At 38.3% G+C, this 15,443-nt stretch overlaps 1 protein-coding gene across 1 annotated transcript in view; it reads left to right on the forward strand.

The window, feature by feature from the left end:
• PKP2 (plakophilin 2) overlaps positions 1-15,443 on the forward strand; it is a 79,264-nt gene that overhangs the window by 56,130 nt on the left and 7,691 nt on the right. Inside the window, exons 7-10 of the mRNA XM_047787240.1 lie at positions 5,824-5,941; positions 7,132-7,296; positions 8,183-8,356; positions 14,050-14,203. Coding sequence (XP_047643196.1) covers positions 5,824-5,941; positions 7,132-7,296; positions 8,183-8,356; positions 14,050-14,203 — 611 coding nt within the window. The remainder of the gene's footprint in view (positions 1-5,823; positions 5,942-7,131; positions 7,297-8,182; positions 8,357-14,049; positions 14,204-15,443) is intronic.

Genomic DNA, 15,443 nt, shown 5'->3' on the forward strand with positions numbered 1-15,443 from the left:
AAGTAGAAAAGTGGAAGTATAAGTTGTACACATGAAACTTCTATACTGGTATAAACCAGTGTTACCTCAATAAAAAATAAATTTTTAAAAATGTATGCTATCTTGGAGGTACAGGCTATCTGAGCACCTAACAGAGTATTATGCTCCTCTAGGTCTTGAGCATTTCATCCATCATGGCCTGCCATCTCAAACTTCTCTTTTAGCTGTTAAGAATGTCTGCTCAAGTTCCAGTGGCTCCTGGGCATATTGTTTAAATTAGTTTGCTGTCTATAATTCATTTAAAATGGAATGTGGCACTCTACCTTGAACAGCCTAAATCAAGAGGAAATGACTTTTGCCTGTCAACCAGAGGATCTCTGGCTGAACTGACTCTTTAGAATGCTTTTGGAAGACCTGAAAATGTAGGAATGCAGAACTGAAGGATTTTTAAGGATAGGTTTTCTCCTCCTCCACCTTCTAGTGTCTTAATGCGTAATAGATGCTGACATATCTCTGTTCAGTTAATGTTCCTTGTCCTGGAAGCAATAAGACGTGTAGGTTGTGAGCTTTGTTCTACTCCCAATGTTGCTTCTGTTTGCAGAATGAACAGCTGACTTTGGCTGATATTTGCGGATACCTGCAGGATCTGATGTTGACTTCAGAGTAACAAACAAGCCCTTCTTTTGGCACAGAGTTTTTGTTCCTCTGCCAGTTCAAATGAGGCTCCTCTTTTGTTTTGTGCAACCACAGGGTGCCTCTGGCTTTCTCTAGGTTAATCACAGACAAGGCCCCACTGTTTGATATGTGTCAGCTGAGAGTTCAACAAAAGCCCAGACCTAAATCTCGAATAACAAGAGGAAGAAGGATGCCTCCTTATCAGCCGATGTCTTATCAAGTGCCTATTGGATCTTAAAATGGACTCAGACCCAGCACTTAATTGACTGGTACCACTTAGGGTATAATTTACAACACACAGTATTAGGAAGCCTGTAATTAATTGTTGGTAAACATGAAGATGCAGCCACAGTTTTTTTAAAAAACCATTGTGGTGATCACTATCTCAATATGCTGGTTAGACCCTGAAGACTGGCTCCATAGGCAGTAGGTCTTACATATAATGCACATATAAATTATGTGTTAGTACAGGGAACTATATCCAGTCTCTTGGGATAGACCACGATGGAAGATAATGTAAGAGAGGAAATGTATATATGGTATGACTGGGTCACTTTACTGTACAGCAGAAATTGGCACAACATTGTAAATCAACTATACTTTAATAAATAGTGTTAGTAGAAATAGCCCCATTTAAGAAAAAACAAAAAAACCTCTAACTCTCAGATCGACTTATTGCTAAAATGTCTTGAAAAGTTTCACTCCTACCCTATTACTGCCTGCCATTCTCATGCCCTGGTAACTAACCTATAGTCTTTTACTTTAAACATTGCATATTAGTTCATCATTTCCCCAGGCCAGTTGTCCTTACACCGAGTTTGGGCATTCCATATTGTAACAAATTTCCTATCACTGCTGGCAGACTAGCTGTATTTTGACAGTATTCCTGCACATAGCCACACACAGATAAATTTTTATGGCAGGGTCATTTAAAATCCCATTAGAAGCAGGTAATTCTGATTTTGAACAACAGTCACAGGTTAGGATTCTCAATGAGATTCTAGCATATCCTAATTCCAGGAATTTTGTGAAAACATTATCTGCAAACAGTCTAGCACATAGGCTAAATTGCAGTTATTTTTATCATTTGACACTGTTCATTCTTTGGTTTACCATATGAATTTAAAGTTTAGTCACACTGTCATTAATCTTAACAGTGACAATTTTATTAATTCTAGCAAAGTCCAGAATGTTTGGTTTTCTTTTCTCCTTTTCATTGTGACACGCAGGAATGTATGAGATAAGTGGTCCCGGAGAGTCATGAATCACTGATTTGCTTTAAGATAAAGCACCTGAAGTCTCCTAAATATGTGAAATTTTGTTTGGAGACATACAGAGGTTCAGATTCTGTTTTTTAACACACCTTCAAAGTCATATCACCAGAAAAATTCTTGCGAATATCAAACACAAGCCACAGTTCCAGCTGGCATCCTCCCACTCAGGCCCAGTGGAAGTGAAGAACCTCAAACAGTCCTGTCTTTATGTTTAGAGTAGTCCTTGCCCTCCTCTATCCACTTTTTCCTGAGGCCCCAAGGACCTTATTTTAAAATTTCAGTATACAAAGCATGCAGTTTTAATTTCCCAAAAGTTACTCACAGATGTACTCAGACTTCTGCTAGATTATACCAGGGAAATAAAGATCATTTAATCAAATTCAAACTAGACACTAAATTAAACATTTCCAATGTCATTGGTAACTCTGATAATGAACTTTTATTGAGTAACTATTGTGGTCTGCATGCTCTCTTTTTTCTTTTCAACAAGATAATTGTTTTGATATATTTCATGTATAGTTTTGAGATCATTTTCTACATTAAACCTCTATTGGGCTACATACAGGAAACCATTACAGATAAATATTTCTCAGGACTGAGGAAAAAGGATCAGTTCTGCTTAAGATTAGCCATGTTAATTCTCTGATTCCCACAAACTTAAGTATTAGTGGTTGAAAAGTATTTAAGATGGAAGTATCATTTTCTAAAAATTAGTGGTTATTTTCAGAGTGATACAGTAACAAATTCCTTTTGATTAGTGACCTCTATTTGTGGATGTATTGCTGTAAAATAATCCACCCTTATTATTTATATTTCTGGGTAGTTGAGTAAGGTGGGAACTATTTTTGATATGCAAGAGCAAATACTGAAGCAGTGGGGTTCCGTGCACTTTCTGTCAGCAAAGGTATCAACTGCCAGGAACCCCTGATAAGTCCATTTCAAGCCAGTAGAGTCTGGATAATACCAAACTACAGGACAACAGTTAGTGTGTGTGAACAGGCAGTACTGCCAAATTGAATTCTCACCCAAAATAAATAGCCTAAAGTTAAACAAAGCTGAGTCATCCATCTGCAAGGTCTGTAGTGGGCATACTAGGGAAGTAACTAAACTACTGCCCTTTCTCCAAGCCAGAGGTTGAAAAGGTCAAAGGGAAGCTTTAAAATGCGATAACATTGTCTTGGAGTTGGGAGACATATGGTACTTGCTAAGCAAATGGCAGACCGAATGAATGTTAGGTGAGGTTTGCCCTCAGCACAGAAAAAAGAACAGCTTTTCTCTCCTGATTTTTCCACTCATTTAATCTCCCCAAGAAAAGTAGCTTAAACTCCTTGGTCCTCAGTTTTTCCATGTGTAAAATAAGACCATAAAAGATGCTTTTTCAGTTTTGTCAAGTATTTTTGATCCCATGATCTACTCAGAGAGATCAAGGTTCTTGGTTCAAATGATTATTTCTTGAGAAAAGAAGCTCTAGGTTTTATTTACAGTTTATGAGCCTATTATCTTTTTTCAATGGACAAAGTGTTAAAGTCTTTCAGGTACAGTAAAAATTAAATAAGGAAATTAAATTTATTAATTACATTAGAAGCATCAAATGAGAACCAAAGTCGTAGAAGGGATTTTGTTAAAATAAAAAATTCAGAGTTCCCATCGTGGCTCAGCAGAAGTGAATCTGACTAGCATCCATGAGGACGCAGGTTCGATTCCTGGCCTCACTCAATGTGTTAAGGATCCACCGTTGCCGTGGGCTGTGGTCTAGATCCCAGCCTGGGAACCTCCATGTGCCACAGGTACAGCCCTAAAAAGATTAAATAAATAAATTCATTGTATCAGTTCAGCAACCATTAACTTATTAGTATAGCCTTAGTTTTAGGTGTATTTGTCTTATCACCTCAACTATTAGGTTGGGTTATAACATTGCATTTTCATAGGTTAAAAACAGTTAGTTATAGAGAGTTCCTATTGTGGCTCAGTGGTAACGAATCCAACTAGTATCCATGCTCAGTGGTTTAAGGATCCGGCATTGCCGTGACCTGTGGTGTAGGTCACAGATGCAGCTCAGATCCTGCATTGCTGTGGCTGTGGCATATGCCTATAGCTGCAGCCCCGATTCAATCCCTAGCCTAGGAACTTCCACATGTCATGGGTGCAGCCCTAAAATGCCAAAAAAATAAAAAATAAATAGTCAGTTATTACAGATGTAATCTCTCTGAGATCAGAGTGCAGTGCTGGGTACCTCCCCCTTGCTCCGTGCAGATCTTGATAGAATGCTGGGCACATTTGCTCTTTGACAGTACACATTAAAAGCAGTATTTGGGGAAAGAAAGGCTTCTTTAAGTCAGTGCAATATGTTACTTTAAAGATGAAAAAGTATGATCCAGAAAGTTCTCAGAATTGTAATTTTTTTCTTTTTTTTTGGCCATGCCCACAGCATACCGAAGTTCCCAGGCCAGGGATCAAACCCTTGCCACAGCTGTAACCAGAGTCACAGCTGTCACAATATCAGATCTTTAACCTGCTGAGCCATGAGGGAATTTCAGAATTGTAGTTCTTTTGATGTTCAGTATGACACGGAGACATTAAATACAAGAAGACTTAAATTATCTTAAATTTGCTTTGAATGTTCCACCTACCAGTGAAAGGAACTGGTCTGTTAAATTTTATAAGAATAGTTCTTAGCAAGTTAAATTAGCAAAAGGGAATAAAGGTGGTTCTCAAAATTCTAAAAACCTGAAGGCATTGTTCTTTTGCCATTCTTGTTGAGAGAGCTGTTAACATTTGGGGGGAAAATATTTTTAAATGGTTAAGAAAAACGTACTGCAAAGGAACATAATAATAATAATGCCAGAATATGAACATGATCTGAATCTGAAACAAGATCCCCAGATGCAATACTTTGCTGTATTTAATAAGCTTCAATTCTCTATCAGGAAGCAACTTTCACTTGTAGATTTAGTCACTGTTTATAGAAAGGTGTCATGGCTTAGCCAAATTAGAAATAGACTAAGTGCAAAGATATTTATAGGTCTTGCTTTTAATTTAGGTCTTACACACTGTGAAACTGCATTTTTTGTTATATCTCTCTGCCATTTAATCATAGAATCATCACATTTTAGAATATTTGGTTTAATATTTATCAATAGCAATGTATGATGAAACCTACAAAAACCTCCAAATACTGCAGCCTCACACCGGTATTTACAAATGAGGAAACTGAGGCCCAGAAAATTTAAGTAACTTTAGGTTTGTTGGAATTAAGGCATGGAACTGGTAGGGATTTGGACATCTAGTGTATTGCTATGTCTAATGTGCCATTCATTCTCCTTTTAACTGCAAAATGTTATCCTCAATACTCTTTCAAAAATGGAGTGAAGATTAAGTAAATAATGCTGTGACCATGGTACTTGGAATAAAGTAGAAGACTTTCATTAAGACAATGATATGTTATGAATATATTTATAAGTTGTGTCCAGATTTTTTTTTAGGGCCATACCCTCACCATATGGAAGTTCCCAGGCTAGGGGTCAAATCTGAGATGCAGCTGCCAGCCTACATCACAACCAACAGCAACACCAGATCTGACCCAAGTCTGTGACCTACACCACAGCTCATTGCAACCCTAGATCCTTAACCCACTGAGCAAACCCAGGGATCAAACCCACATCTTCATGGATACTAATCAGGTTCATTACAGCTGAGCAATGATGGGAACTCCAAGTTGTGCCCAGATTTGGTGACCATAGGCTATTGATGATTTATTGACCCCAGGACAGGTCTATTATATTGACATATTTGCTGGTTTTCCAAACCCTTGGAAGAAGCGTTGAAACAAGAAAACCTACTAGAGACATAGCCTAAGTCTTATGAATTTTTGTTTGTTGTTTGTTTTTCCTGATAGAAACATGAGTTCAGCTGGCCCTGAAGGGAGGAAAGTGATGAGAAGGTGTGAAGGACTGATTGACTCACTGGTCCATTATGTCAGAGGAACTATTGCAGATTACCAGCCAGATGACAAGGTGATTCAAGAATTAATCTCACATATTTAATTACTTATTCTGTCTTACTAAGACTCTTCAAATATTCCTGAAGTAGCTATTTAGGTTTGGCTTTATTCATTAACTCATTTGCTGGGCTTAAGATTTCCATATATGCATATATATACATGCATAGCGAATATATATATAGCGAATATATATATATATATATATATATATATAGTCTTTTTAGGGCCACACCTGTGACATATGGAAGTTCCCAGGCTAGGGGTCAAAGCAGAGCTGCAGCTGCCAGCCTACACCACAGCCATAGCAACATAAGATCCGAGCCACATCTGCAACCTACACCCCAGCTCACAGCAACACCAGATCCTTAACCCCCTGAGTGAAGCCAGGGGTTGAACCCGCATCCTCATGAGTACTAGTTGGGTTCATTACCCCTGAGCCGCAATGGGAATTCCCCATATATGCTTGTAAATAGTAAAATCTCTCTAGTCCCATTTTGCTTTCTACTTTCCAGACCCGAGTTTCGAACTGTTTAACCACTCCATGGATATTTGGAAGGAGCCTAAGTGCTACATGTTCAGCAGTGAAATTCATCTCTTCCCTCGTCCCAATACTTGCTCTTCCTCTGTATAATCCTACTTAATAATCATTACCATCTAGTAAATGAAAATAGAAATCTGAGTAATCTTGAACTTGCCCTCCTTCCTTCACATTTCACATCCACTGGGCAACAAATCACATGCATTCCACTTCCAAAATGCCCTTTAGTTTAACCACTCCTCTTTAATGCTACTGCTGCTGTCCTAGTTGTGCATCTTTCATACTGACTGTTAGATTTGATTGCTTACTGGTCCCTATAAGCAAATCTCCTCCTATATTCCACTTCCACATGGTTACTAAGTAACATATCTACTAAGACAAAGAGTCATTCTGAACATTCTTTAAAAAGTGAACTAGAAAGACTCTCCAATATTTTTAAAAAATTCAGCCTGTACTTTTTAGCATTGTGCTCATGACCACTTATGATTTAGCCATAGCCTTTCTAGCCATACTCATTGCACACCTCCAGGCACCCTGCAGTCCAGACACACTCTGTTACGTCCAGTTAACCTTCTAAGATGGAAAGCCTAAGAAGTCCTATGATAATACACCTGCAAAGGGATATCTATATATATATGATCAGTATTCATGTCCTGTTTTCTCAGGCCACAGAGAACTGTGTGTGCATTCTTCATAACCTCTCCTACCAGCTGGAGGCAGAGCTCCCAGAAAAATATTCCCAGAGTATCTATATTCAAAACCGGAATATCCAGCCTGACAACAACAAAAGTATTGGGTGTTTTGGCAGTCGAAGCCGGAAAGTAAAAGAGGTATATTGGGAGGTCTTTGAAAGAATGTGCGTGCGTGCGTGCGTGCGTGCGTGTGTCTGAGTACTAGTATATGACAAAATCTATTTTAAGTTCTTTTAATCCTTATATTAACCCTATGAGAGATTATTAACACCCTCATTTATTGAAGGAAATAGAGGTACAGAAAGGTTAATTAATTTTCCCCAAGTGATTCAGCAAATTAGTGGAGGAGATAGAATTCAATCCCAGGCATTCTGGCCCAATTTATATTGTTAGCCATCAAACCATACTGCTTTCTGCCCTACAGAGTAGCAAATAAGCTTGATGTCCCATCGTTAGTGGTATGGCATTCTCTTCACATTAAAAGCCGCTCTCATATTCAGCTTGAAACATTCTAAAAACAAACCCCATAGGAAGGACTACTGTCCATACTGGCATTTCATGAAAACTGGAGGAATGTGACCTCTCCTACTCCTCAGAGTATCATGGTGTTTGTGGACTTGGAGAACAACTGGTAAATTTAGAATCCTGATGCTATCCTGGACAATTTCACTAGACTCTGAGCGAAAAGTCTTATCTTCAGAGCAGTTGTGACTAATTTAGCTTAACAGCAGCCTGAAAACTATTCTATAACAGGCTATGCTTAATTCTCTGCATTCTCTCTCACTATGAAATATAAAGTTCTGAGTACGGGGTATTGTGAGAGAGAAATAATCATCATGGGCTGGAAGTTAAGTGACTAGAAATCATACATATTTGCGTTTTCATGTTTACTTTAAGAGCTTTTTCTTATGTAGATTATAAGTCTCTCTAGACGAGACAATTCTTCTGATCTCTTGGTTTGGGTGTGGATTTGTAGAAATCACTTGAAGGTATTAACTTTGGATTTCATCATGTGTGTGGTTAGCAGTACCAAGACATGCCAATGCCAGAGGAAAAGAGCAACCCCAAGGGTGTGGAGTGGCTGTGGCACTCCATTGTGATACGGATGTATTTGTCCTTGATTGCCAAGAGCGCCCGAAACTACACCCAGGAAGCATCTTTGGGAGCTCTCCAGAATCTCACAGCAGGAAGTGGACCAGTAAGTATCATGCCTGTTCTTCCACTTTTAAAAATAATAACAGGGAGCTCCCTGGTAGTCTAGTGGTTAGGACTTGGCACTTTCACCACCGTGGCCTGGGTTCAATCCTGGTCTGAGAACTGAGATCCCACATGAAGCCACTGTACACCACAGCCAAAAAATAAATAAATAAAATAGTGACATTATAGACACACCTATCTTAAGTTCAGAAATGACAGTGAAGGGAGAACAAAAGTCTTCTTGCTTCAGTCAAGGAATTGCCAGAGTTCCAGCTTTCCAGAACTTCCAGCCTCAGCATCTGCAACGCCAAGTCAAACTGTGAGTGAAAGATGCATTGGTATTTAGGAGTATTTGTCAGAGCTCTTTTAGTTACAAGTCTCAGAATCGTACCTAAACTGGCCTAGGCAAAAAAAAAAAAGGAAGAATTTCGTGGCTCATAGAATTGAAAAGTCCAGGGTGAGTCTTCTGTCATGTGGGATAAAGATACCCCCATGATTATAATTATGACTCTCTCTGCACTCTATTTTCCTCTGTTGGATTCATTTTCAAAGGTTGTCCTCCTATTACAGCAAAGATAACCACCAATGACTTCAGGCTTTCCTTTTATCCAGCCCTATGTCCCCACAAGAAACTACTATTTTCCCAATAGCTCCATTAAGAATTCAGGGAGGAGTACCTATCAGGGCGCAGTGGTTAACGAATCTGACTAGGAACCATGAGGTTGCGGGTTCGATCCCTGGCCTTACTCAGTGGGCTGAGGATCTGGCATTGCCGTGAGCTGTGGTGTAGGTTGCAGACGCGGCTCGGATCCTGCGTTGCTGTGGCTCTGGCGTAGGCCGGCGGTTACAGCTCCGATTAGTTTGGATTTTATTTTATTTTACATCCAAAAGTAATTTAGGTGATTGTGCATAGGAACTTATTTTTTAAATGTATACACGTTTTAAAATGATTGACTTTGTTATACAAATATCTGGCCTTTGGGTATAACTTGTTTAGTTAGGTGAGCATTTTATAATATTCCACAATTATTGTTTCTATAAAATCATCTGTATATTCCTAACACCTTTTTACACGAAATATTTTAAGGTTATATATTCTAAGATGGTTCATGACTATTATATCATCATTATGAACCATACTTGTTGATTTAAAATTATCTTAATGATTTGTCTTGAATTATCATTTCTTTGAAATTCAGTATTTCTTCCTTTACTTTTTGTTTCTATTCTATTACTTTTCATCATCCTTTCATTTTTATTTTTTTATTTTTTTAACTCAGTGAATTTTATTACATTTATAGTTGCCTAACAATCATCAAAACTCAATTTTATAGCCTTTCCATCCCAAACCTTCAATTCATCCCCCACCCCCCAACCTGTATCCTTTGGAAACCGTAAGTTTTTCAAAGTCTGTGGGCCAGTATCTGTTCTGCAAAGTTCACTGTGTCCTTTTCTTAGATTCTACATGTAAGTGATAGCATATGACATTGGTGTCTCACTGACTAATTTCACTTAGCATGATAATTTCTAGGTCCCTCCATGTTGATGCAAATACCATTATTTCTTTCCTTTTTAATGGCTGAGTAATATTCCATTGTGTATATGTACCACATTTCTTTATCCACTCCTCTGTCAATGGACATTTATGTTGTTTCCATGTCTTGGCTATTGCATATAGTGCTGCAGTGAACATTGGAGTACATACCTCTTTTCGAGTCATGATTTAACTTTTTGTTTCTATTTGCATTATTACTTTTTTTCATCCTTTCATTTTAAAATCATCTATGTTGCTACTTTTTAATTAAAGTATACTTAGTTTACAATATTGTGTTAGGTTCAGATGGACAGCAAAGTGATTCAAGTATATATATGTATATTCAAGTATACACACACATACTTTTTCATATTCTTTTCCATTATTGTTTATTACTACATATTGAATATAGTTCCCTGTGCTGTACAGTGGGTCCTTATTTTATTTTATTTCATTTATTTCATTTTATTTCATTTTTTATGGCTACATCCATGGCATATGGAAATTCCTAGGCTAGGGATCAAATCCAAGCTGCAGTTGCAACCTACACTGCAGCTGTGACAACTCTGGATCCTTTTAACCCACTGTTCTAGGCTGGGGCGCAAACTTGTGCCTCCACAGTGACTCGAGCCACTACAGTTGAATTCTTAACCCACTGTGCCACAGCAGGAATCCCATTTTTTTAATATACTTTTTGATGATCTGTTGTATATATAGTAGTGTGCATTTATTAATCCAAAACTCTTATCTCTCCCCCCTTTTCCCCTTTGGTAACCATAGATTATTTTCTATATCTGTGAGTAAATAAATTCATTTTTTATAAATAAATTCATATTATCTTTTTTTTTTAGATTCCAAATATATGTGATATCATCTGATATTTGTCTGCCTGTCTGATTTACTTCACTTAGTATGATAATCTTTAGGTCCATCCATGGTGCTGTAGATGGCATTATTTCGTTCTTTTTTATGGCTGAGTAATACTCCATTGTATGCACACAGACACACACCACATACTTTTTTTCATTTTAAAAAACTTTATTGAAGTATAGTTGTTTTACAATGCTTTGATAATTTCTGTTGTATAGCAAATAAACTCAGTTACACATGTATACACATCCATTCTTTTTCAGATTATTTTCTAGTATAGATCATAACAGAATAATAGGTAGAGTTCTCTGTGCTATATAACAGGTTCCCATTGGCCAGTCATTCCATATTTCACTGTGTGCATATGCCAATCCCAAACCCCCAGTCCATCCCCTGCTACCATCTGTCTCCTTCGGTAACCAAAAATTTGTTTTCAGTGTCCGTGAGTCTGTTTCTGTTCTGCATGTACAAGTGATGTCATATGATGTTTGTCTTTCACTGTCTGATTAACTTCACTCAGTATGACAATCTCTAGGTCCATCCATGTTGCTACATATGGCATGATTTCGTTCTTTTTTTTATGGCTGAGTAACATCCGTTATATCTATGTACCACATCTTCTTTATCCATTCCTCTGTAGATGGACATTTAGATTGTTTCTGCGGCTTGGCTATTCTAAATTATGCTACAATGAACGTTGGGGTACATGTATCTTTTCAAATTATGTTTTCTTCCAGACAGATGCCCAGGAGTGGGATTGCTGGATTATATGGTAGTTCTATTTTTAGTTTTCTGTGGCACCTCCGTACTGTTTCCCATAGTGGTTGTACCAACTTCCATTTCTATCAACAGTGCAGGAGAGTTCCCTTTTCTCAAAAGATAATACAGAAATGTCCATTAAGCATTTGAAAAGGTACTCAATCTTATTAATAATCAGGACACTATAAACTGGAAGTGCTATTTGTGAATAGTTGACTAATTAACAGTCATTCTCACAATTCCCCTAAAGGTGGAATATGAAATCTCTATTTGGTAAACTTGATTGTTTATTTTTCCTAATGAGCAAATTCCAAAGACCATTCCACATCAGCCTCTCCCATTTTCCTCAGAGAATCAGAATTCCTATTTCCAGGGATCATTGTTATATATAATAGGCCTTGAGATGACAAAGATAGTGCTGTGGGAGTGATAGAACTGAATGGCAGTGACTCAGAAGAACACAGCTTTTCCTATGAGGGAAGACATGATTACCTAGATGAGTCTTTAGGAAGAGAAAGGAATGCTAAGCCTGCCTCCATGTTTAGGGCACGGAATGGTTGTAGAGAATGGCTACAGAAGAATTCTCAGAGGAGAGAAGTCTAATGGAATGTTCTGCCAAGTAGTGAAAGACAAAGTATAACTTGTTTACAAATAAAACAAACATTCCAAAACAGTGACTATTCAACTTCTTTGAGTCACTGACACTGAGTATCTAATAAAAATCATGGACTCTTTCCCTGAGAAAAGATTATTATAAACACAAAAATAGGAGTTCCCATCGTCTTTCAGTGGTTAACAAACCCAACTAGGAACCACGAAGTTGTGGGTTCGATCCCTGGCCTTGCTCAGTGGGACGAGGATCCGGTGTTGCCATGAGCTGTGGGGTAGGTCGAAGACGGGACTCAGACCCTGCGTTGTTGTGGCTCTGACATAGGCCAGTGGCTACGGCTCCGATTAGACCCCTAGCCTGGGAATCTCCATATGCCATGGGAGTGGCCCTAGAAAAGGCAAAAAGACCAAAAAAAAAAAAAATTTAAGGACCTCTCATTCCCTCCCTGAACCTTTCCTGGACCCAATATCAAGGATCCCTTTTCTAGGGAGTTCCCTTTGTGACTCAGCAGTTAATGAACTTGACTGGTATCCATGAGGATGCAGTTTCAATCCCTGACCTTGCTCAGTGGGTTAAGGATCTGGTGTTGCTATGACGCAGACGTGGTTCGGATCCTGAGTTGCTGTAGCTGTGGTGTAGGCCGACAGCTATAGATAGCTCCAATTCGACCCTTAGCCTGAGAACCCTCCATATGCTGCAGGTGCAGCCCTAAGAAGCCAAAGAAAAAGAACCCTTCTCTAGAAGGTGCAGTGGAGAATGTAAGGAGAGCAATCTGCAGGAGGTAGGGGAAGCAAGCAGTGTTTAGATGAGGTAGAGAAGATAGAAGATTCTGAAGAATGGTTAGTAATATATGGATCTTTGGCACAGAGGCTTCCTACTAGTTTCAAATAAAAATATGTAAAGTCAGAGTTCCCATTGTGGCTCAGCAGAAACGAATCCGACTCTGAACCATGAGGTTGCGGGTTTGATCCCTGGCCTCGCTCAGTGGGTTCAGGATCTGGCATTGCCATGAGCTGTGGTGTAGGTCGCAGATATGGGTCGGATCCCACGTTGCTGTGGCTGTGGTGTATATATGTAAAGTTACAGACACAAGCTAAGGCCCCAGTATCATTACAGCTTTGTTGATGCTAGGAACTCAGTACTTAGTTGGTACTCACACCCCGTGAAAGTAGGTAGCCAGCCTAATTCCAAATAAAATTTGCCTCTGGTGAACCCAGACCTGGACCAACAACTTGCACATGCAGCCTCTGGTTACAGACTTAAGCTGACCAGCCAGACATTCCTTTCTTTAAAAACTCAATGTCTTTTTCAGAATAAACTAGCTTTTTAGAAATAAATAAGTGTATTACAATATGTAAAATGTCATATGTATTACAAAACCTGAAGAGTAAAACAAAAGATAAGCCAATGACCAGTAAATACATTGACATAGTAATCAAAGACGCCTCCCTTTAAAATTTTTCTCAACCCAGTTGACTTTACAGCTAAATTCTACCAAATTCACAAAGCTGAGATTATTCTTGTATTACACAAATAGTTTAAGAAAGTAGAAAAAGGAAAACCACTTATTCAACAAACTGTATGATATTAGTGTAACTTTGATTTTAAAACACCGTTCTTTTCACAGTGGTGAATTGAAAATGTGAATAAAAATCAGAATGATAAAAAGAAAGGAAAAGACAGACCCATTTTATGTATAAACAAATGCAAAATCATAGTAGTTAACCAAATGCAATATTTTATTTTAAAATACTGAATGAAATGTTTTTATCCAGTAATTAAATTGAATGCCTAAGAATTTAAAGAAAACAGCCCTAATTTTTAAAACATCTTGCTCAATCTCTAATAATCTATAGAAACTTAGGAATTTTACCACAAAGCAAAATACAGTAGAATTTACAGGACATGTCTCACAAAACAGATGCCAACGTCGGTAGCTCAGACAGTTGTCCAGAAGGAAAATGGCCTTCAGCACACACGAAAGATGCTGCATGTTGGTGATCTAAGTGTGAAAAAGACTGCAGTCTCCCTGCTGAGGAATCTGTCTCGGAATCTTACTCTGCAGAATGAAATTGGTAAGTCAGTCTAAGTGTCTGCAGGTAACGTGCATATGTTGAAAATACAGCATTGTCCTTATCACATTCTGTTTACAGTGATGAACTGCAAGTGTGAATAAAGGGCAACATATGACAAAGGGAACAGGTTTTTGTATACCTAGACATCAAGGATAGGCTTCCTTGTTTCAAATAGGGTTTTTCTTAATATCCAGCTTTTTTGTTGTTCCAATTCCTTCTGATGGGAAATATTGGACCACAGTAATAATTAACAGGATATTTCTCAGCCCTCAGCTGTGCCATCCAGTGCAGCCCATCCAGTGTAGCCTTTTCAGAGTGTTCTCCGCATGGCCTGCTTGAGCACCACTCTTCTAAAACTTCAAACCCAGAGACATGGTTTGTTCACTTCAGAAGTATGGCCATTGTTGTGTTAGAAAAAAAGTGGATGGACAGATAATCACAAAAAGAAGGAATCACTGAACATAGCAGATTTGGTATAAATGGTTTTAGAATAAATATGATGAAACATACTTGCTCTTTTTTGTGTCTATATTATTGACAAAGATGATAACTGTTTTACACTATCAAGTAACATAATTCTTCATTCACTTTCTTTGTACCTAGACATATCTAAGTGTGAATTAAAACTATGAAATAATAGGAAGATAATGCTAAAATTAATCATGCTTCCTAACGCTCCATGAATTGGTCATTTCTGACCATTTAAAATTCAGTTTTTTATAGAGTTTCCATTGTGGCGCAGTGGAAACGAATCTGACCAGTATCCATGAGGATGTGGGTTCAATCCCTGGCCTCGCTCCATGGGTTAAGGATCTGGTGTTGCTGTGAGCTGTGGTGTAGGTCCCAGACATGGCTCAGATCCCAAGTTGCTGTGGCTATGGTGTAAGCCGGCAGCTGTAGCTCCAATTCAAACCCTAGCCTGGGAACCTCCATATACCATGAGTGTGGCCCTAAAAAGCCAAAAAAAAAAAAAAGGTTTTCACAAAATTCTGCTAATTTTTTTTTTCCTTTCTGAGTGGATCGGATTATTTTGGAATTCACACCTACACACTCACACACAGTCCAGAAGTCCGTGGTTATGTTTTAATAATGTCATTTCCAACAGCCAACAGCACAGCATTGAATGGGACATTTCACACAATGGTTTTGTGCCCATAAATACAGAGAGCCTGGAAATTTTTCAGTGAATCTGAAAGAAACCTTGCCAAAGGCACTGTCTCAAAATTATGAAAGTGGTTCT

Source organism: Phacochoerus africanus, chromosome 7 (genome assembly GCF_016906955.1).
Source record: "Phacochoerus africanus isolate WHEZ1 chromosome 7, ROS_Pafr_v1, whole genome shotgun sequence".
Classification (NCBI taxonomy): domain Eukaryota; kingdom Metazoa; phylum Chordata; class Mammalia; order Artiodactyla; family Suidae; genus Phacochoerus; species Phacochoerus africanus.